The sequence below is a fragment of the Nomascus leucogenys genome, chromosome 11, assembly GCF_006542625.1.
Source record: "Nomascus leucogenys isolate Asia chromosome 11, Asia_NLE_v1, whole genome shotgun sequence".
Lineage (NCBI taxonomy): Eukaryota > Metazoa > Chordata > Mammalia > Primates > Hylobatidae > Nomascus > Nomascus leucogenys.
In genome coordinates this window covers 41,826,359-41,850,031 of record NC_044391.1, presented here as the reverse complement: position 1 = coordinate 41,850,031, position 23,673 = coordinate 41,826,359, and the positions used below count along the sequence as shown (strand labels likewise).

Genomic DNA, 23,673 nt, shown 5'->3' with positions numbered 1-23,673 from the left:
GTATTTATAGATTGCACTGTTCCATAAATTCTCTCTCATGGCTTATCCTTGTTCTGTATCTTTCTTTTTTAGGTAATTTCCTGGTACAAAAATAGTTGAGTTGCCAATTTAAAATTGTACTTTAACCAAAAGAGTCATATCTACTAAGGGGTTACTGCTACATTACCATGGTTGTCGATTTGACGTAGACGTTGTTTTTCAGATGGCAGTTTCCGTCATTGGGCACCACTATGCCTGCCAATTTGCTATCAAGAGCAAGATGAGATGTCTGATCTGTCATCACCAGCAGCAATCTTTTAGCCTCTTTTCGCCATCCAATATGACTCTGAAAAATAAACATGTAATTAGACTTTGTACAATAACACAGATCTGTACCGTGGTTTTTACCTCAAGTAAACATTATGTTTGAGTTGACGAACAGTAAGTCAGGCTAGAACGATGTGCATGGGTACAACGCTGCTGCATAAATAGCTTTAACTTTTATTTGTACATCCTCTATTTTCCCACAGCCATGTGACCACACTAGTTGCTGGCTAGAGATTTCTAGTGTTCCAGTGGAGGAAGAATAATATAGATTAAAAAGTAGGAAAGGCCAGGCATGGTGGCTCACGCCTGTAATCCCAGAACTTTGGGAGGCTGAGGCGCGCGGATCACGAGGTCAGGAAATCGAGACCATCCTGGCTAACACGGTGAAACCCTGTCTCTACTAAAAATACAAAAAATTAGCCGGGCGTGGTGGCGGGCGCCTGTAGTCCCAGCTACTCGGGAGGCTGAGGCAGGAGAATGGCGTGAACCCAGGAGGTGGAGCTTGCAGTGAGCCGAGATGGCGCCACTGCACTCCAGCCTGGGTGACAGAGCGAGACCCCGTCTCAAAAAAAAAAAAAGAAAAAAAAAAAAGGTAGGAGAACAAGCTGAAGTGAGGAGGGCAACAGTCTACTTCTAGTTCCTCCTTGGAGTGTGGCGCATGAGAAAAGCAGCCCTTTTGGTAAGAATTTTCACGTGCGTAACCTATTCTTTCTCTTTTGTCTTTTCCTATTTAAATCCCTCCCCGAATTTAGCCCCTCTGTCCCAAACACATACCGAAATGAATCACCTTGGTGAGGAGTAAGAGATAGTAAGATATATTTTCTTCTACACTACGTTTTCACTCCACAAATCAAAGAGAAAATAAAAATTCTAAATTCTTTGAAAGTTTTGCATGTTAGCAAACACTCGATAATGTGAAACGTCTTACTTCACAGACAGCTGCCTGAAGCATGGCGTCAAAACCTCCTTCCGGTGTATCTATGTTTCCAGAGATCTTCTGTCTATGAACTGCTTTCTCAAACTCAGTGATGTTCTCTGTCAAAGACAGCACATGGATGTATCCATGGGGAGGCATGCAGTCTAAATTGTAGTCACTATGTGGGAAAAGAAGAAGTGTAAAGTTTATTTTGCTCTTCTTAAGCATTCTAGAATACTTAACAGTAAAATTGAACAGTTGTGTGAAAAGAGAGTAATTCTTTTGTGCCAGGGAAATTTTATACGACAAAAATCTGTGCTTATAAAATTAGAGAGAAGGTCAATACTGACGACAATTTCTTTGCAAGTAGGAAATAAGACTCTAAGCATTTGGTATTCAAAAAAAATAAAGATGATTAAACGTGTTTTTTAGTATAGGACAGTTAGGGTCTTTCAATATTTACTCTGCACTGTGAATTTTTAAGGTGAATATAAGAATGTGCAGTGATTTCTTATCATTGAACAGCTGAGAAACACATCTGGAAAATGCTTTTGAGGAATTTAGTTGAAATATGATATTACTTTTTTTTTTAATACTGCACTAATTTTTAAAATGATGCTTGGTGGAATTATTGATGAACATCAAAATTCATTAAAATCATTTTGAGAATCCATGATACCTAGAAAGTAAGAATGATTCCTCCAGTACATTCACCTCAAGAAGGCTTATGAAACTCCATTCATGGATGCATCAATCCTGTTCTGGTACAACAGATGACAGAGCTGTTTCAGTAAATTGGAACGTGTATTGTAAAGCCATCTAACCAATTTGTAGAAGCAAGAAAGATAAAGTCTTTCATGAAAAAAGATCCATACAGATTTATTTTTCTGAAAATTCTACAGGCTAATGGCAATATTGTGTGAGACACTTGTATTTTTAAGGTTAATTCTTCTTTCATAGTGGGACATACGTTATTTAGAATCAGAATTCTAAAATGATAAGAAAAAAGGCTCTTTCTAAGCAGTCAAATTCTCATCTTTTGGCCCACTTTCTTTGTGATAGCCGAGATTTCTTTGTAGTCACATCATAGACAACATCATTATCCCCAGTCACAGTACAGTAATGGAGAGATAGATGACGTGTTGGCACAAACTCTTTAAAATGTGTCAAATCATAATTCAGCAATTTTGGAGCAATCAAAAAATAAAAATACAGAATTTCCAAAGAGGTATTTATATACATGGCAGCCTAACTATTGAAGCTTCATTCAAAGTTACTAACATTAGGTAGGGTTTTTTTGTTTGTTTTTGTTTTTGTTTTTTTTGGTGATAAAGACTGACTAAATATTTAAAGAAATATAAAATAAAAAGCCCACTCTACAGGTGATCTCAGAAGTTTTCAGATATGAACAAACCTCCCCACCTCACCAAATATTTTTATTCTTATTTTATAAGACAAAAATATAAAATTTGGTAAGTTCTTTACATTGAAAACACAGTGAGATTTTATAAGCAAAAAGTTAATTTAGCATATCCACATCAAACCCTAGATACCTGCATTGATTATGAATCCTTTCGGGGTGGATGCTAATGTATGGTGAAACTGTTTTATCAACATATGAGCCAAATCCAAGACGAAAGTCACGGGAGAAAAATGCCATTTTTCTAGATAAATCGTTTCCAACAGAATTTAATTTTTCTATATTATTGTGCATTGATGCTGAGACATCAACAAGATAATAAAGATCCACAGGATATTTCTTCAGAGGATGAACTTTCAGCATAAAATTAGCTTCAGCTCCTAGTTCAATAGAAGAAAAACATCATGTAGTCTTCATTTTCAACTTTTCAGGATAAGCTCTTAATAAATTAGTCACATTCTAGCACCTAGCACAATCATCACAAATTTGCACATAAATTTTGGAATACGCTAGTATAATTATAATAATTATAGTACAATTATTATTCTAGTATAATTATAAGGCAATTTGAAAACCATACCAATTTATTGGTCTCCAAATCCTACAGTTCATTTCCCTCAATTCTATAGGCTGAATAGGGATAATAAAAAATGGGCCAGCTCCATATAAATGTAACAGGGTATTGTATCATTATATGAACCTCCATTGCCTTAGTAGCTAGAAAAACACAGTGCAAACCAGCAAGCGGCATTCGATCTCAAGACAGTGCGGGGGCTGTACTTGTGGAATGACTTGAGGAAAACTGGGAAGGTATCTTTAAAAAAAAGATGATCTCCTGTTGGATAAAGGCATAAATTTATTCCTTTGGGTTAAAGTGTATTTACACAGGAGATGAGAAAACTCTGGTACTGTGTAGTACAACAAGCTATTCAAAATAATTAGTACCTCGTCACTAGTTAGTTGGTAAGATTCTTCAGTTAGCCAAGTGAAGGAATGAGACAGAGGGCTAAAGAATGGTGCCCTGTAGTGCCACATGGAGGACCTGGGGAGGGTAGGGGTCAGCATTTGTCCAACACACAGTAGGTGTTCAATGAACACATGCTAAGGAGGGGTCCCATGAGCGAGGCACCCACCTTCAGCAAAACAACTGGATGAGGAGGCGGGCTGCCACAAGGACAAATGTTGGTAGTCTCCGCAGGGAACTACAATTTTATTTAGTTCTCTGTCATATTACTATTTGATACAAGGACTTGGGTTGTCCCCCCTAACCCTCTATAGAGTTGGTACCTCTATTTTTAATTTCAAGTATATGGTGAAAAGGCATCTATTTAAATGTAAGCAATTTATAATTTGTAAATTTTACTTTTTTAAACTATTAAGCAAATGCTTTGTAAGTCATTATTTTTCCATAAGAATATTCTGAATGGAAAACATTTTTAAAATAAACATTCATTTGTATACATAATTTACCTATTTGAAGAACCTTCTAATTTATCAAATTATATTTTTGGTGTTAGTATAAAATAGCAATATTTTCTTTTCAATTATTTCACAAATCAGATGTTTTTCAGCCAAATTACCTACTTTATTCAAAATAATAAGGTTTTGCTGGTATATAATAATAATTATGGAGAAAGGGACTACTCATTCCTAATTTGCTTTTTCTGTGCAGGCAACCCCTTTAGTGTAATGCTCCTAGGTTTTGGCCCATATTTGAAAGGAGAAATAGGGCACACATGGCCCAGCCCAGTCCATTCTCTCATCCCTTGCCTTCAGAAGGTAGGCTGCCTCCAGAGAGCATATCCTATATTCTGCTCTGCTTTTGGGCTTCTGTTGACAGAAAGAACTGTTCCTGTGGCAGTGTTCTGCAATTTGAGTGGAGAAATTAAATTCAGGGGAATGTTAGACACTGGTACACTGGGCCAGATCGATGAGAAGTAGAAATTCAACACTACTGGGAGAGCGGTTCATGTTCATGGACTTGAACCTTGATGTGTGGATCACTGTTTTTTTGTTTTTGTTTTTCACTCAGACAAAATGTGTCGACTCTCTCTAGGTGAACTGCTGTTGATGAAAAGTATTGCCATCTTTGTAGATTTAAAAAAGATTGTTTTTGTAAACTGGCCACATGGTATCATGGTATTTTTATGTTGGTGAATCGTTGCAGTTTATGGTGGCTCTGTCTAAAGATAAATGGCTGTTTTCAGAGGTATTGCTAAATGTAATAGATGGTCAGCATATTGTGCCAGGGACCCAGCAAAGGTATAGGTTGGTGACCTCAGCAAACAACCAGAGCCTGTACAGCATCAGCAAAGGCACAGTCCTTGGAGGTAAGCTATTCAGGGCCCTCCAACCAAATGCTAGCCACACAAGGGCCCTCAGCAGAAACCAGCTGCTCATAGCCTAGCAAGCAAATTCCAGTCTCACTGGCCTCCACAAAGAAGGCTGTGAGAAAGCACTGCCAAATGGTTGGGGTGTGAGAGTGTGGGCTGCTGTGGCTTGATTTTGGATTCTATAAATTCTGGCCTTAGCACGTATACCGGCGTCAGCTGAGGCCTTGGTAGAGAAGTTTCTAATAAAGAGGAAAAGAGAGTATTTCCATACACAGGCCTTTTAGTAATTGCTGGCAAGAATAATAATCGATACTTTTACACTGCAAGACCCTTGAGCTTGCTGTGAGGGTCTAGCTTTAAGTAGTCAATTCAAGGTAAATAGTCCTAGCTAGGCTGACCCCAAATCGTGCTCTGCTTGATAAGGAGGAAACCAAAGTGGTCAAGCTTGGATTACCATGTCATGCCCATTAGTTTGAGATGTTCCTCATAATATGCTCTCAAGTTGGCTTTGGATTGTATAATTATAAATAAAGGAGAAAACTCTCGGGGGCAGGTGTCCTAGGCATCAGTATTCCACAGTAAGAGGACATAGAAATACCTTTTTGTGGCACTGTGGATATTGTGTCCCTAGTTAACACCCCCACTTAACCTTTGTACGTGATCTCATCATAGAGCCACTTATAAACTATTTTGGACAAGATGCCTGGGCATAATTTTGGAGGAGAAATGGAATAGGGTACAAAACATGGGCTTAGAGTGACCCTGGAAATGATTTAATTAATGAAATGCTATGACCCATTTCAGGGTTTCCAGGAAAATCTCCACTTCCCATCAGCGGTTTCAGAGTTACTACCAAAGGAACTCTAGTTGGCATGGGGACATGGCTATATGAAAAGGACAGCAGAAATGTCCTGATAGACCATGGATCCCTGTCCTGACAGGGACAGCACCCTCAGTTTCATCACGTGCTTAATGGCAATATCCATTGGTTTTAAACAAAGAGCCTGGAAATGTTAAGGAGGGGAAGGAAGGGAAGGGAAATGATTGCTCCTCACTTTTCCTCCTTCCTCCCAAGTAGGACAAGCCCCATGACAATAACCCCCTCCCACATTCACCCCTCCTCAAGCATAATATATGATTTTCAAAGCCATTTTACCTAAAGAATTTTATTAATTTTGCACAAGCCATGTTGAATACATTTCTATTAATACTTTACCACTATCTGGGCTATTCCAACTATCAGGTATTATTAAACAGTTAGATGTAACTGAATTTGTTATATAAAGATTAAACTTAACCTGGCATGTGCTCTCCAGATATTTTTAGTTGTAAGGCACCATGGGTTAATATTTGTATTGAATATGAATAGACAATATGTCAGTGTTCCCTTTTTAATTTCACATTAAGTTAATTATAGCTGTTCTTGTCATTTTAGGGGGTTTGGGTGTTGAAGATAAAGGGTAATGATTACTTTAAATTTCTGGTATCTTTCTTTGCCAGTCTCAGAAAGTAACCTAAGTAAGTTTCTACAACAGAAAACAGAATTCTGGTGATGCTTCATTTGTTTTTTTGTTCATGTACTTTGTTGCCATACTTCATTCTTTTCAATAGTTTTCTGTTTTTGGAATACAAGTAGATGTGAAGAATCTATTTGGGTGTGTGTTTATGTGAATGTCTTTAAAATATCATTCAATTCTTCTGAATGCCGACCTATCTAATTTTCCTTTTATTTTTTTGGAATTCAAATCACATTATCTCAGCAATTTTAGGTCTTTTTTCCTATATTAAACAATCAATTCTTACCACTAAACATAGGTAAGGCCAACTTTGAGGAAAATAGTTATAATTGACTATAATTTGGGACCGACCATAACATTTCCTTCTTTTTTCTTTCCTTTATGAATGTAGAATTTCTAACACAAGGTAGAATCAGGTTAATTTCGACACTATGTTCAAACTCATTACTTTTGACCCAGTAAAGGGTTTAAGAGTTAAGAATCTAGTAGTTTAGTTTTCACTCACTTTTGTTACCTATTATTCATCAAGTTAAACATTTCATTTGAACTCCTCTAGCATGTCAGAATACTGGGATATTTTTCTATCCATCCTTGCCCTTCATGTCTTTTTGCCTGGATTATTTCCATAATCTCTTCATTTGTCCACCTCTGTCATCTCATTTTCCTGCCATCATTATCTATACCACCGAGTCTATCCTTTTAAAATTCAAAATTACTTATTTTTTGTCAACAGCTCTCCACCAGATGGCCAATGCCCAATGGCTAAACACGTCAGATCGAAGTTCCTACATAATACTTACTCTTGTCTACATCTTTAGCTCTAGCAAAACAAATCTGCTTTAATTCCCCATATACACCCTACAAATGCATACTCCTATGCCCTGCTTGTGGTCCTTCCTCTGCCTGTGGTGGCCCAACCTCTTCTTCTTCATGTAATTACCAGTGAAAGACACCAATCAGTAATCTGCTCCTTCCTAAACTGAGCTGAGGGCCCCGCCCCTGTGTTTCCATGGCAACTGGATCATACCACCATTTTAGTGTTTACCATATAATTATGAGACTCTAGACTGGACATCTTTTTCTTTTTTTTTTTTTTTTAGCAGCTAAGAGCTACTAAATAAGGTAATCTATGTGAAATATTTACCCTAGTATTGCCTATATAGTAAATGCGTATGTTAGTAATTATTACTTACTACTACTAGATTCTAAGCAGCACTAGGGTAAGAACTGTTTCTTCATCTCTGAAGCCTCCGTAGCTGGCACATACATAGTCCCCCATAAATGTTTTGTAACTAAACTATATTTGAAGCACATTTTGGTACATTTCAAAGGGCCCACATATTTACCACAGAAAGAAGCCTGTATCTAGAATTTATTTCCCACAGTGTAGGCAGAGCTTCCACAGAGTTTCTCTAAGAGGAAAAGAGTATCATCTGGCTCCCAAATCTTCCTGCCACCACTTATATTATCTCCAGGAAAGCTTTATCCTCATGCCTTTTGAGATTCTGAGAACTCAGACACTCATTTCCATCCATTAATTTTAAAGGGAAGAAGTGAGTCTGTGACAGAATTAGAAAGAAGACTTGGAGGAGAGTTGATGACCTACTTAGAGCTATTGCCAGTGATTGGTTTGAATACGAAGAATAAAAAGTGGTTAAAATGAGTTTTTAAACTACTCAAAGAATGGTGTGAGCATCTCTGATGTACTGGGCACAACAAACATGACTGCACACTAGGAGAAGATAAGTAAAAAAATGTTCTGCATAAGATGAAATTTTAAAACCAAGAGAAAATGTGGAAAGCTGTAAGTGGAAGAATGATAAGCCAATTTCTATTCATTATACTTCAGCAGGGGAAGGAGAAGGGCCCCCAAATAGGACCAGTTTATAATGGCAAGGTACAGAAGTACATTTCCTAATTTCTGTGGGAAATAAAGTGAGGAATGTGTGCCAAGGGGTGGAGAGAAAATGTGCAAGTTCTGTTTTGTTTTCTAAATTTTGAAATTAAGAAAGAGGTAAGGCATATCTGGAAAATCTTACTAAATCTACACTAAATTAGAAAATTCTTTTTGCACATTATTAAAATGAACCAAGTTTGAAACACTTTCTTAAGTTAGTGGAATATAGGTTAAACCAATCCTTATCATATACATTGTATTATTCCTGAATTAGAATTAGAGAATTCCCTTCTCTGTCCTATTTTCCTAAAGAGTTAATATCCAGTTTCCTTAGAGAACATCAACTAGGATGAATAGTCTATTTCTGTTATCATTTTCTGTAAGATTCATAGGTGAAAATAAGAAAAAGTATATTTTAAGAAGTGAAAAGTAAATGTCATTTTTTAATGTCATTTAAAACGTTCCATTAAAATATAGTCCTACTAACATTTTTTAAGAAACCTAGTCAGTATATAACGTAATAAATATATTCCTGAAAAATTCTTAACAGATGCTACATTGGAAGTCATAAATTTTTATCAGAGAAGAATAAAGTGATAAATCAAAATTAATATTAAGAGCTCAATGCATTTGCCACTTAGGTATGCATTATATCAAGCCCTTGACTCTGATTCATCTCATGGTGAAAAGGACTCTCACATCATAGAGTATGTTTCTATATATCTGGGTTGCCAAAATTTAGCTTTATATATTATGCCCTAAGACGGATATGTCTTTGATGTCAAATTCATTTTTTAAGAACTTATTTTCAGTTTAATTTAATAAATATTTGCTATATATGGGGATTATAAACTAGTTCTGCCTCATGGAGCTCACAACTATGTTGGAAAGATGACTTACACACGTTAGACAATTATGCTAATTTGCACATAGAAATTCAAATAGTCATGGGAAATTTAATAAAATCAAGCTCCACAATGACTGACATAAAATTATTTCTCTTTTTTTCACTCTCCTACTCCCCATGATCTCTTCCCCACTGCGTTCACTTACCATCTCCTGTTGACGTCTCCTGTTTCTCTTCTATCTCCAAGCCCTATCTCTCCCCTGAGCGTCAGCCTCATATAGCTAAGTCTCTCTCTCTCAACTCAAGACGTCCCAGTTTAAATCAACACCACTTCATTCATACAGATTTCCCTACCACACTAAGTTGCTTGCCAGATCCTGGGAGTCCCACATGGCCTATCAATCACCAACTCCTGTGGATTCCACCTTTCCATTCTCTCTCAAGTTTACCTAGTTTTCTCCTGTGTCATTACCACTATCATTGCTTGTCTACAGCACTGAAACAATTTTCCAACTTTTGAACTGTTCATTTATAGTCTCAGAAGGACCAAATCATCATTATATCTATAAAAAAGAACAAGCTAAACTCATTGAAGTGTATAAATTATTTGTAACATATCAGTAGAAAAAATGCAACATAATTTTCAAACTTATGTATTTAAAAAAGAGCAAGACATTTTAAAGAACATAGTTATATTTATTAGAGGCAAATAATATATAATAAACCTCTGAAAATTAGCATTCAATTAGAAAAATAGGCATATTTGTATGGAGACACAAATCACACACAAAAAAAGAGAGATGAAGATGATTAATAGCTTAGGAAAAATGTTCAGACTTTCTAGTTCTAGGAAAAAGGCAAAAGAAAACAGCTAATGGACTAAACAAATAGCAGACATTAAAAAGAATGAAAGCAGGCATGGTTGACTAATGAAAGGCTAAACCGAACATCGAATTTTTTGTGTGAATAATGTAACAATCTACATTAAAAAGTCAATACATTGTCATACATTTGACCTAGCAGATCTACTGCCAGGAATGCATGCTAAATAAATATGCGGTTATATACAAAGATACATGCCTAATAAGTTTCAGTGAAGATGTGTTTTAAAAAACTGCATTCAAATTTGATTGGGATTGATTGTCTTACATTTATTGATTCACTTGGACTTTGTTATACTTATAGACTATATAGAGAACTGTCATTGTTATGATATTATATTCAGGAGCATAAAATTCTTCTCCATTTATTCATATTTTCTATTAGGTAGCACAATGGATCTTATACTTTTTTAAAAGTTTATTCCTAAACAGTTTACATTCTAGGTTGCTTTTATGAGATAATCACACAATTGATCATTTTTCTTCATTATATTTAATATTACAAGGGAAATTCACTGATTTTTGAATATTTTAAAAAACAACCTGCCAGAGTAAAATTTAAAAAAATTCAATAGTTAGTTTTACTTGATTTGCTTGGATTTTCCATAGCATGATAATTTTGCTTTATCTTTTCAAAATGTTTATAACTCTTATTTCATTTTTTAAAATGTAATCATATTTATGTATACTTTCGAGAAGGATTTTAACATATCCTAAGGGAGTATTCTTCGATTTTGGTTTTGCCAGAAATGGGCACTTAGCTTTATTGAATTATTTTTTATTATCTATTGAGATAACAATATGTTTTATCTCTTCTTGGGAAACTAACATCATAAAAATACATCAATTCCAAAAATCAACTCTTTGGTTTTCTAGCTTAAGCCTATTTGTTTGGTGATATTGTTCTTCTTTTCACATACAGTTAATTTGATTTGCTAAAATTTTGTTAAGAATTTAATAATAGGGTTATGCTAACCTTGTAATAATTAAGTAGCTTCTAGGCATCCTCTAAAGTGATGTAAGAGTTTAGGCCGGGCTCGATGGCTCACTCCTGAAATCCCAGCACTTTGGGAAGCCGAGGCAGGTGGATCACCTGTGTTGAGGAGTTCGAGACCAGTCTGGCCAACATGGTGAAACCCTGTCTCTACTAAAAATACAAAAAAAATTTGCTGGGCATGGTGGCAGGCTCCTGTAATCTCAGCTATTCAGGGGGCTGAGGCAGGAGAATCACTTGAACCCGGGAGGCAGAGGTTGCAGCGAGCTGAGATTGCGCCACTGTAACTCCAGCCTGGGTGACAGAGGGAGACTCCGTCTCAAAATAATAATAATAATAAATAAGTAAATAAATAAAGTGGTGTAAGAGTTTACATACCACAGAGATAATGTATTCCTTCAATATTTGAATGAACATGAAACATTTCTGCTCATGAAAGCATTTAGACCTAATGTTTTTAGGGAGTATTTCTTATTAAGGGAGGTATTTATAATTTTTATAATTATAAACATTTATAACTTTTTAAACTTCTTGTATATTAGGTTTCTTAGGGTTCTCTATCTTGAGTCAATTTTAGACATATTTTCCTAGAAAATTATCTCAAGACTTAAACAGTTTATTATAGATTTTTGTGCTTAATATTTCTTAAAGGCTTCTTTCTGAATTTTTTCTATAATTATGGTTTACATAATTAGGTTATTTGATTTTTTGCCCTCTTTTCTTAATTAGATTTGCCAACAATTTATCTATTTTATTAGGCTTTACAGAGAACCAGCTCTCTGGTTCTCTGGATTCATACATCCATTTTATTCTTTTTTTCCTATTTTGCATTTCATTAATTTTGCTTTGTTTTTAAATGTAGGAACTGTTTTCTCTGTTTTTCTTATGAATTTTTTTGTTTATCTTCCTCTTATATCTTTGGATGCTTAGTTCATCTGGATTCATTTTTCTTTAATAATAAAAGCACTTAAATTTGTGAATTTTTGTAACAACATCAATAATAACCCATATATTTTGAAGTGTTGTTACTGCTATTATTGGCTTATAGGACTGGAGTTTCAATTTATTCTTGGAGATAGAATTATTTAGGAGAGGCTTCTCTGAAACTTGCTGTTATTTAATATTTATTTATTATTTTGTATTGACTTAAAATTTTATTACACCATGCTTATAGATATTAGCATGTAAGAACAGTTTTATTTTTAGAATTGTGTTTTCCTGCCTAAAGTGTAATTCATTTCTAAAAATATTCCATGGACTTTTGAAAATATTATTTATGTATCAAATGCTATCGATTGAATTGTGTTCCAAAAAATTCATATGTTGGAGCCCTAACCTCCAATGTGACAGTATTTGAATAGGGGGTCTCTGAGAGATATGACTAGGTTTAGACGAGGTCATGAGGATGGAGCCTACATGATGGGATTAGTGCACTTCTAAGAAGAGGTACTGGAGAGCTTTCACTCTCTCACTCTTGTGCATGTGTTCTCTCTCTTTATCACTTTCTCTCTGCCCTGTGTGGACACAGCAAGCCAGAATGAGACCTCTCACCAGGAACCATATCCACTAGCACCTTGATCTTGGACTTTCCATCCCCTAGAACCATGAGAAAATAAATTTCTGTTGTGTATGCCGCCCAATCAATGTACTTTGTTATAGCAGCCAAACAGACTAAGAGACTGTTTATTATTTTTCTGTTCTATTATGTAATTCCTATTTACTTCATGTGCAAATATTAATGTGGGTTTTTCAATTCTGCTGTTTTGAAAATCCTGTTGAAGGAAAATGAAGAGTGAAGAGGCAGGAATTGAGAATTCTGAAAGATTTGCAGGAAAGATGATATTAACAACTTACTCTTAAATTCAGGTGTGAACTAGGAAGTATTTCCAGACTCATTTGAGTCAGAAAGCTGAAATACAATTGAATTACATGTGTGCTGAAAGGGGCGATGGCCTGGATTAAGATCCTGAAGAATCAGGTAGATTAACAACGGGAAAGGCCCTAGATTATAGTTTTGCTAGGGATATGGAAATGCATAAGAAATGGGGGATGTTAGAAGTAATCTCAGGCTCATATAGGTGAGAAAAACTGGGATTACAAACCTATTAGGATAACAGGAAAACAAAAAAAAAAATCATTAAAGATGGTTGGGCAACTATAACGTTAAAATACAGCTCATATTCAGTGTGCACAAAGGAGCATAACAAAAATAAATAAATAAAATGCAGCTTATAATTTTCAAATTTCAAGAATTTAAAAAAGAGTAAGATATTTTTAAGAATGTAGTCATGTTTATTAGAGGCAAATGATATAGGTTAAGCTTTATATATAAGCTGCTGAAAATTGGCATTCAATTAGAAAAATAGGCATATTTGTATGGAGACACAAATTACACAAAAAAGACAGATAAAGATGGTTAACAGCTTAGGGAAAATGTTCAAACTTTCTAGTACTAAGAAAAAGGCAAAAGAAAACACAGGCAAGAGAGAGGCATATGTAATTATAGAAATATCTAAGGACAGAGTTTAGTGGATGTATTCAATTGGAATTAGGTGAACAAGAGCATATAATTTTTGTTTCACCCTCTCTCTTTCTAAAAAAGAATTTATTTACGACACTAAATAATTTTTTTGCAATGGAAGGTGGGAAGAGCTATAATCTTACCAATCTAATTACTTTCATTTTCATATATTCCTTTCCAACTGTTGCTCACAGTGTCCATACTGGGCTGTGTCATTATTTAATATGGGAAACAGCACAGTTTTAATTGGAAACTGGGAGTATGCCCAGGGCCAAGGAAGTAATGGATTTTGTTTTTCTGATAATCAGAGTCTGGAAGAAATAGCACAGTTCTGGAATGGGGAAGGGAATGTGTCAAAAATGGTTATTTAAAAATTAATGACAGGACAGGACCACCCACAATGAAATGATGAAGGATTGGATACAATTGTGAACTGAGTTAAACTACATGCATCTAATTGAGTGGTGCGCATCTGTGTACCTTGATTTATCTTACTATATGTAGTTTTTACACCAGGATTCTGTAGCACTGAAGGAAAGTGAGAGTGAATAATGTCCAGTGGCCTACAACATAGGCCAAACTGTGAAATACACTGTGAAGGAAGGGGAAGTACAAAAGAGGTATAGGAGAAAAGGTATATATTAATCTCAGGGGCCATCACAAAACTGCCCAACGTAATTATGATAATCATGAATTGCAGCCTTGTGATTAAAAGTTTATTACAAAGTTCTTAGAGCCTCAAAGGCTCTAAGAACTTTGTAATAAACTTTTAATCATAAGTTGGTTGTGATTAAATCACAAAAAATATTGATTGCTTGATTGATTTAATTTTGGAAGATCCCTTCCAAAAAGGATCAGTCAAGCTAACAAATACTTACGGAGTACTTACTACATGCCAGTGCTCTGCTAGGCATTGGAAAAAGAGAGTGGAATAAACATGTCCCCTTGCTCCTAGGGCTGGCAGTAGAGTAGAAAAACACAATTACATCACAACCTGATCAGATTATGTGAACAGAACACATAATTAGAATATAGTGTGGTCAGGTTTGCAGTGTCTGAAGACACACAGCTGGCTGCAGGCACTATGAAGACTAGAATTCTAATTTCTTGATTCTGAGTCCACTGTGGTTTCTACAGGAACAATACTGCCTGCCACATAATATTAAAAATGAGCAAATTAAAGTAAATTGCAATTTCAAATTAAGAATCATTATAGATTTATTTGAAAATGACCAAACCTGGACGCAGCTGGATAGACACTTCTCCTGGTGTCACCTGGGTATTAATTTCATTTTCAGTGGGTATTATAACATGCACAGATGGGTATTCTATTGAATCAACTGAGCAGCCTTTGCTTATTAAATTGGAAACAATATCACAACGTTCACTTCTTGATCCACCTGAAATGAAATCCTGTTTAAAAGAAAGAAAATCACTGATGTTTTTAGTGTATATCATCTCAATTACATCCAAAGAAAATGACATGGCAAATATTGCATTTTTGGTATTTTATATCATTTTAATTTCTTCTAATCCTTATGTTTTTACTTTTTCTACAAGAAAAACACAAGCAAAAATCCTACTCCAACTTTCTGCATCTAAAACCTATTTGAGAAGGAAAAGCTCAGACTGAAGTTTCTCTGGTTGGCTTTTTTTTTCTGTTTCAGAGACAGAGTCTCCCTCCTGATCCAGGCTGGAGTGCAGTGGCATGATCTCGGCTCACTGCAACCTCCATCTCCCAGGTTCTAAAAATTCTCTTGTCTCAGCCTCCCGAGTAGCTGGGACTACAGGCACACACCACCACGCCCAGCTAACTATTGTATCTTTTGTAGAGATGGGATTTTACCATGTTGGCCAGGCTGGTCTCAAACTCCTGACCTTAGGTGATCTGACTGCCTTGGCCTCCCAGAGTGCTAGAATTACAAGTGTGAGCCACTGCGCCTGACCTGCTTGGCTTTTCATTGGTTGTTATTTTCATCAATTTAATATAGTATTCTGGGGATATATATATATATGAAAAGGTTTTTTTTTTCCTACTCATGCCTGGGTCTTTTTGACTTCCAAACATATCAGTTTGCACAGAAGTGAGAGAATTCTATCATATTCCCTTTGACAGTGAAACTTTTCCTATCATATATGCTGTGAAAGTATAACTATGCTCGGAGCCTACGCTCTGAACTCTCACTATGCATGACACCCTGCATCAGACACAACAGGTAGGAGAGGAAGGGAATTCTTCAAGACATATCATGTCTTTCATAGATGTTAGAAAGGAACATGGGGCATTAAACTAGGTAGTATTGATGATGCCGTTTCTATCCTAATTATTTTCCAATTATGTAGCGTAGAAGGAAAGAGAAAGCAAAGTATATGGAATGGCAGATTAACATGCTACATAATAGTGCAAGCAAACTGGATACATCCTGTCTAAATTTTCTAGAGATCTTTTACTTTTGACTAGCCTTGAAAATTATTCAGGCCAGGTTTACTTTGTTACCATTTATCTATCCTAATCATGAGCAGAAAAAAAAAAAAAATGCCTGCCTCTCCCTTGCCTCTCCTTCCAGCCTTGCTGGTTGAGGAATCATTGGCATCAGTCACACCTGCACCTAAATGGTGAGGGATCTTCCAAAATTAAATAATACATTCTTCCTCTCAATGACGTCAGGTCAGCCTGCAGGGAGTGGACAGCTCCTTCTGTTAATGGCATGGATAGTGGCTGAGTCCTAAAACTGGCTGCTTCCTCTGAGGTTATGTTATTAATGCAGGCAATCCTCCTGGTTTCCTAACCCTGAATGAGTTGTTCCAGAACCTTGTCAAAGTTCTATATATAGTCCTAAATCCCATTTCTTAAGCCATGCCTCTGTGCCCAATGCTTCCCACATTGCTTCATTTCATCCTCACAAGACTGTGAGGCGGGTTCAATTTGTATTTCCATTTTAGAGGTATGGAAATCTGAGGTTCAAAGTGATTAGGTAATATGTGCAAGTTTATAACATTAGGAACTGGTGGAAGTAGGATTTGAATCCAACTCAGTGTTTCTTCAGAGCCTGCTCTTCAATACATAAAGTAGGCTGCACTGGCCTATATAGAATATTTGGGGACATGATCACCCAAGTGAGTTTCTGACTGTTTTCCCTAAGATCCCGTCTGAAGAATGTCGCCAACAGTGACAGATTTTCCTTCTCCCCTCCAGCAGCCACCTCCTTTCTCCTTGACTTAGCTCTTTCTATCAGACAACTGATTCCTCCGAATACTCAAAATCCCTCCTTCTGTGGCAGGACTGACAGCTATTCCCAGAGCTGTGACTCTCCGGATTATTTTCTTCCAGTCAGAGGTGTGAGAGGGAGAAGGGGTCCCTCTGAAACCTGGTGTTCTATGGCTAACATGTTACATGTGGCTGACACTGGGCTTCTGTACTATCTTTTGAAGGCTCTTCCAAACTACCCTCACTAAAGCATTCAGCAGTTGACAGCAAGTTGGCACAGACTTCAGGGCTCTAAGGATTTTCCTTAGTGAAGCAGTAAAAACCTAAAATGAAGTACTGGTTTGGGGTCAGGAAATAACAAGCCATGAAACATTCTTGACAGAGAAAAACCTGGAAGCAGACACCAAATTTGAGGTTATAGAGATGAGGAAAGGGAGATGCTAGAATAAAGTGAATTCTTTTGGTCATTTGGCTCACAAGCAGTGATGGGATCGAACCCAGAAACTCTTGAGTTGTCCTCTCTATGACATGCCTGGCTCCACGGGTTCTGATGAACCACTTTCTAGTTCATGAATGACATCTGGTTTTCTCACTGGTGGAGCACAGAGTCCATCTGGGAAGCCTTTAGGCTATCAGTAGGGAGACTTACTTTCAGACATGCCTACTGTTTCTTGAACCCCTCCCCGCCTCTATTCTGACTTGCTTCCTAGAAGAAAGTGATATCCACCATCTGTTGCTACCTTTCAACTTCCTTTTTTCTCCAAGAAGTAATAAAGGAGGTTGGAAGGATAACAGTAGGCACAGTTGTTAAGTCAGCGGAGACAAAAGCTAGAGACTTATCTCCATGTCAAGCAAAAAGCTATTAAAGACCTATTTGTTTGTTCCAATTCCCAGGAGCTACATAAGTAAATGTAAAATTATTTAGGCAATCTAATACAAGAAGAAACCCCAAATTAGCAGATCACTTCTTCAGTGCAATTTACTAGATACAGGCAGTTCTAACTCCAGTTTACCGACAAAAGAAGAAAACATAAAACAACCCTAGAGCCAAGAAAGAAGGAACTCATTGTAATTGTTTTACTAAGAATTTTGTTATTAGGATTTGTTTCTCTTGGTAGAACAGAAAAACACTTATTTTGAACAGGATACATAACCTAATGCCTCAAGCTGAAGCAAGAATTCCACACCAAAGCCTACCAAACTATTAAAAGTTACTAGCTGTGGTTGCCAATTCTCTCTATAGAACAGATGGAAAACATAAAATGGTTTGCACTTCATTTCAAAATTACCGTAATTTTCCTAATAAAAAGGTTATGATTTATTTTATATTCAGCCAGATATGCTGTTTCCAAGCATAAAACCAAATAAAATTTTCCTTATGTTCAGCAGTGTCTTTATTTTTCCTGATGCACCTTCAAGGCACAGAATATTAGGAAAATGAAGTCATGCTATAGCTCAAGTCAACCATGAGAAAAAGAAAAAAAATGGCACACCTCTTGAACACACCATCCACATTCTGGACCGAGCGCAAGGCACCTGGCACAGGATGCTGCATTTGAAGATGCACATCTATTGTCTTCTGCAACGAAGGAGAAAACAGTTATAATTTACTCTCAAAATACAAAGTATATATAATTCTAGACTAAAATGAAACAAACAAATGAACAATTGAAACAAATGAAAAACTGAAACGAGGACCTTTTATTACAAAAATCTGACAACAAAGATATATAATTTATTGGAAAGAGTTGACCTGCTCATTGTAATTAATAGATACCTGGATAATTATGATTTAGTTATGAATTTGGGAGAAAGAAGAGTGACAAAAATCTGATTTTGGTCAGGTTTGGGGGTCTGGATTCAATTCTGCTGCAATAGTAGAGGACAAGGACCTTCCAAATTATTTAGTAAGTTTAGGAAGTTTCACTGTATTTCATATTCTCTGAAGCAAATAGGTGCTTTGCATTCTAGAGTTTTTCCTACAAAAATTATTGTTTATAGACATAAATCTCAACATATAAATTCACATTAAATCACAGTGAATGAATTTACTGAGAAACAATCTTGATGGGCATATAAAGTAATTAACTTGGGAATTCTAATTGTGTTAATATTGATTATTTTGGCTTGAGGAATACCAGAACCAGACATACTGGCATAATTTAGTATTTTAGAATTAAAGTGGTTAAACTGAATGAGTTTAGTTAATTTAATTTCTTAGATTGGAGGACTTAAGATCTAAGATCATGGCCAATCCACATTTCCATAGATTCCTGCACATGCCCGTAATATTTTAATAACAATAAATAAATAATATTTATTATTATTATTTATTATTTAAATATTAAATAAATATTTATTATTTATTATTAAAAATAATATTTATTAATAATAAAACATTTTAATATTTTAATAACATAATAATAATATTTCTAGTTGTGCCTAGAAATTATTTACCTTTATCCCTCTATCCACTAACTGCTGAAACAATTAAAATAAGGCTCATTAGTATAGGTTGAAACACAAACTATGATACAGAATGAGTCATACATCATTTTATCATGAGTTTTTAGTAGAACAAACGCATACTTCCTACAGTCTATTCTTTACCATGAGATGTTCTAAGGACACTGGAAGTCACAGTGTGATCTGTCCATCTCACTCAAAGTAAACAAAAGGGACATCCTGGATGTAGGTGGATCACAGACCAGATGAGGAGAGACATATATAAGCAAACAGTATCACATAGTAGAAGATGCACAGAGAGATTTCACCAAAGTGTTAGAAGAACAGGGAAAAGGTGCCTCTCACTCTGCTTCAGAAAGGGATGAGTAGGGGTGGAGGAAGAGGGCATATTTAAGGATTGCTCCCCAGAGGCAGTCACATTTAGTATCTCTCTTTGCCATCTCATTTTCTTTCTTCTAATCCATGTTTATCTCTTTAAAAAATGTATTACATATAAAAGAAAAGTATGTGTGTGTGTGCACACTCATGCACATGTGTGTATGTGCCCAATCACACATGGACAAGGACATGGTAATTTTAAAGGGAATAGAGACCACAGAATCTCTAGCTAGCCATATTCCAACTGTTTTCTCTTTTTTTCTTTCTCTCTCAACTTTCCTCAACATTCTGGAAATACAAGATAAAAGCAGTTCTGACCTGGAGGTGGAAGGGGATGAGAGGGGAAGGTAGTAGGAGAAGAGTAGAGAGGGAGGAACTGTGTTTACTCCTGTGTTTACAGTTAGAAGTGCTAACTGGAGTAGTATGGAGCGCCCTTCCCTGTATTTCCCCAGACACTCAATGGAGTAAGCAGAAAACATCTTTCCCTAATACCTCTAATGTTCTATTATCTCCTCTATGTATCTCCTTCTATGCTTTGTCCTTCACTTTATATCAACTTTGTGTATACATTGTCCAAAACTTCGTCACTTCACTAATCTTTCTAGACCTGGCCTGGAACTCAAAGAACTAAAGTTAACTCTAATATTTTGTGCTTCCTTTACCACCAGCTTGGCTACCCAAAGTATGAAAACTCCTTAGCCTAAAAATTTTCCATCTGTTGTAGGCTGCCAAACTGTAAAATCTGCTTAGTACTAAAATGTTCAGAAAAGTGAGTGACCTTTTTAGTTTTGTTTCCAGAAAGAAAACCAATTTAGGTGTAGGCATTAACCACATTTGCAAACTGCTATGGTCTGAATGTGTCCGCCCAAATTCATATGTTGAACCTTAGCCTCTAATGCAATAGTATTAAGAGCTGGGGCCTTTAGGAGGTGATTAGGTCATGAGGGCCCCACCCTTCTGAACGGGATTAAGGCTCCAAAGCTTTTAGCTGTCTTTGTCCTTCTGCGCTTCCATCAAGTAAGGACACAGCGAGAAGTCCCTCACAAGACATTGGATGCTGGCTCCTTCATCCTGGACTCCCCAGCTTCTAGAACTGTAAGAAGGAAATTTCTATTGTTTATAAATTACCCAGTCACAGATATTTTGTTTTAGCAGTACAGATGAACTAAGACACAGACCTAATTTGACTTTTGCCAACTCGTAGCCTTGACTCAACTGAAACATGAAATTAAGTCTATTTCAGTTCAGACTTGACCACGACTTTCACTCAACAGGTAAGACTTTTGTGTTGGTAGTTAAGACTGCAGTCTCAAAAAGTGGGTAAAGAACATGAACAGACACTTCTCAAGAGAAGACATTCATGTGGCTAATAAACATACGAAAAAAAGCTCAACATCACCGATCATTAGAGAAATGCAAATCAAAACCACAAGGAGATACCATCTTATGGCAGTCAGAATGGCAATTATTAAAAAGTCAAGAAACAACAGATGCTGGCAAGGTTGTGAAAAAAAAAGGAACGTTTTTTCCAAGTGATTATATACAATAGTATAATTGAAAGAACTCCAAAAAAAAAAAAAAAAAAAAAAAGAAAAAAGACTGCAGTTTCAAAAGTAGATCTACCATTTGATTCAGCAGTCCTACCACTGGGTATCTACTCAAAGGAAAATAAGTCATCATATCAAAAAGACACCTGTGTGCACATGTTTATCACAGTACAATTCACAATGGCAAACATATGGAATCAATCTAAGTGCCCATCAGTGGAAGAGTGCACAAAGAAAATCTGGTATATATATACACCATGGAATACCACTCAGCCATAAAAAAATAATAATGTCTTTTGCAGCAACTTGGATGGAATTGGAGGACATTATCCTAAGCAAAGTAGCCCAGGAATGAAAAACTGAACAGTACATGTTACTTACAAGTGAGAGCTAAGCTATAGGTACCCAAAGACATACAAAGTGGTTTAATGGACATTGGAGACTCAGAAGAAGGGTTTGGGAGAGGGCTGAGGGATGAAAAATTACCTATTGTGTACAATGTACACAATTTGGCTGATAGAAACAATAAAAGCCCAGACTTCATCACCATACCATTCATCTACGTAATCAAAAACCACTTGTACCCCTAACGCTACTCAAGTAAAAAAAAAAATTAAAGGACTGTAGTCTCATGGAAGGGAAGCTGTGGAGTCTAGGACTCCAGTCTTTGTTTCTAACAATTGTCTGACTCTGTTCTAAGTTAACCCAGTTTCAAGCTCAGATAAGGCTCCTACTTCCATAGTACACACGGCAAAAACAAATTCACAAGTGAAAATCTGTTTTCTTTGTATTCTGATTCTTTTCTTTAAAAAGTTCTAGTTCCCATCTCTAATCTCAAATTTCAGACACCTAACGATGATGACCCAGAGAGAGAGATATGTTGGTCCTGTCAATACTTCCCAGGTTCCAGGGCTGACATTTCTCAGGGTCTACATAGCTACAGGAAAAAAGATCCCATAAATGGATCTGGAGGAGGTGGCCACATGTTTCTGCAGGACTAGAGGAAGGTCATAAATTGAACTGCATGGGAAGAGTGTCAAACATTATTTCTGGAGAGTGTCATGGTTATACTTCACAGAAGACATGCCAGATACACTTTGGCATGCAGCATTTTAAGAATTTTCTTTCTAATTTAAAAATATGCAGGTAAGTAAAATACCAAATATACCAATATCAACAATTACAGGAATTCTTTTCACTGAATGTTCAAAGTATTATGAATGCTATTAGTCAGTGTGTGCTAGGAATTTCTTCTCTCTCTCCCACACACGCACACACACACACTCTCTCCTTCCCTCCCCTCCCACAGCACACATACAAACACACCCTTCTGTGAAAGTAAAAATCTTTACACTGCATATACAACAATGCATGACTGCTGTTTACAGACACGGACAGTTTGTCTTCAGCTTCTGGGTCTACCTAGTTCATTTGCCCTCCCATCCAACATTACAGGAAAACTACTTTCCAGCAATGGTTCCCTAGCAGCCCTCAGCACTGCGCTGACACCTCATTAGAGGTTGTGCCTGAGTGGGTTTTCCCACTTTATGATTGCGGTTGCTGCTTGTTCAGCTATTTGCCTAGTGATGTTGCAATATGCACCTTATTCTTTATATTCGAACACTGCATTTTAATAAGGATTATTTTTTATTGATCCCAATGGAAATTCTTAAGCCAATGGAAGAAGTATTATAATGTGCTAAAGCACAGATCCTCAGATTCTCCTCTTGTGCTCATTTGTTTTAGTTCTCAATGCCTCATAAAGCCCATGTTATTTAAAAAAAAAAAGTACTGCCTTAGTGCTATCCATGATAGCAAAGACATGGAATCAACCTAGGTGCCCTTCAGTGGTGGGCTGGATAAAGAAAATGTGGTACATATACAACATGGAACACAACACAGCCATAAAAAAGAGCAAAATCATGTCCTTTGCAGCACAATGGATGTAGCTGGAGGCCATTATCCTAACCAAATTAACTCAGAAACAGAAAACCGAACAACACATGTTACCACTTATAAGTGAGAGCTAAACATTGGGTACACGTGGACATAAACATTGGCATAGTAGACACAACTACCAGAGGGTGAAAGTAGGGAGGGGAGCAAGAGTTGAAAAACTGTCAAGTACTATGCTTAGTATCTGGGAGATGGGATCATTAGTACCCTAAACTTCAGCATCATGCAATATACCAGGTAAAAAACCTGCACATGTACACTCTGTATCTAAAATAAAAGTTTAAAAAAATATACTGCTGGCTGGGCGCAGTGGCTCATGCCTGTAATCCCAGCACTTTGGGAGGCTGAGGCGGGTGGATCACCTGAGTTCAGGAGTTTGAGACCAGCCTGACCAGTATGGTGAAACCCTGTCTCTACTAAAAATACAAAAATTACCCAGGTGTGGTGGCGCATGCCTGTAGTCCCAGCTACTTTCTTTGCCTTGCT

General features: G+C 36.5%; 1 protein-coding gene and 1 non-coding gene across 2 annotated transcripts in view; both read right to left on the bottom strand.

The window, feature by feature from the left end:
- Positions 1 to 23,673, bottom strand: part of ITGB8 (integrin subunit beta 8) — an 84,835-nt gene that overhangs the window by 33,953 nt on the left and 27,209 nt on the right. The window contains exons 2-6 of the mRNA XM_030822207.1: positions 18,334 to 18,419; positions 14,871 to 15,045; positions 2,776 to 3,022; positions 1,235 to 1,400; positions 167 to 325 (exon numbers count right to left, since the gene is read on the bottom strand). Of these exons, the coding sequence (XP_030678067.1) occupies positions 167 to 325; positions 1,235 to 1,400; positions 2,776 to 3,022; positions 14,871 to 15,045; positions 18,334 to 18,419 (833 nt within the window). The remainder of the gene's footprint in view (positions 1 to 166; positions 326 to 1,234; positions 1,401 to 2,775; positions 3,023 to 14,870; positions 15,046 to 18,333; positions 18,420 to 23,673) is intronic.
- LOC115837418 lies at positions 4,667 to 4,737 on the bottom strand. Its single transcript, XR_004032462.1, has one exon. It is a non-coding gene; the product is annotated as a small nucleolar RNA SNORD56 (small nucleolar RNA).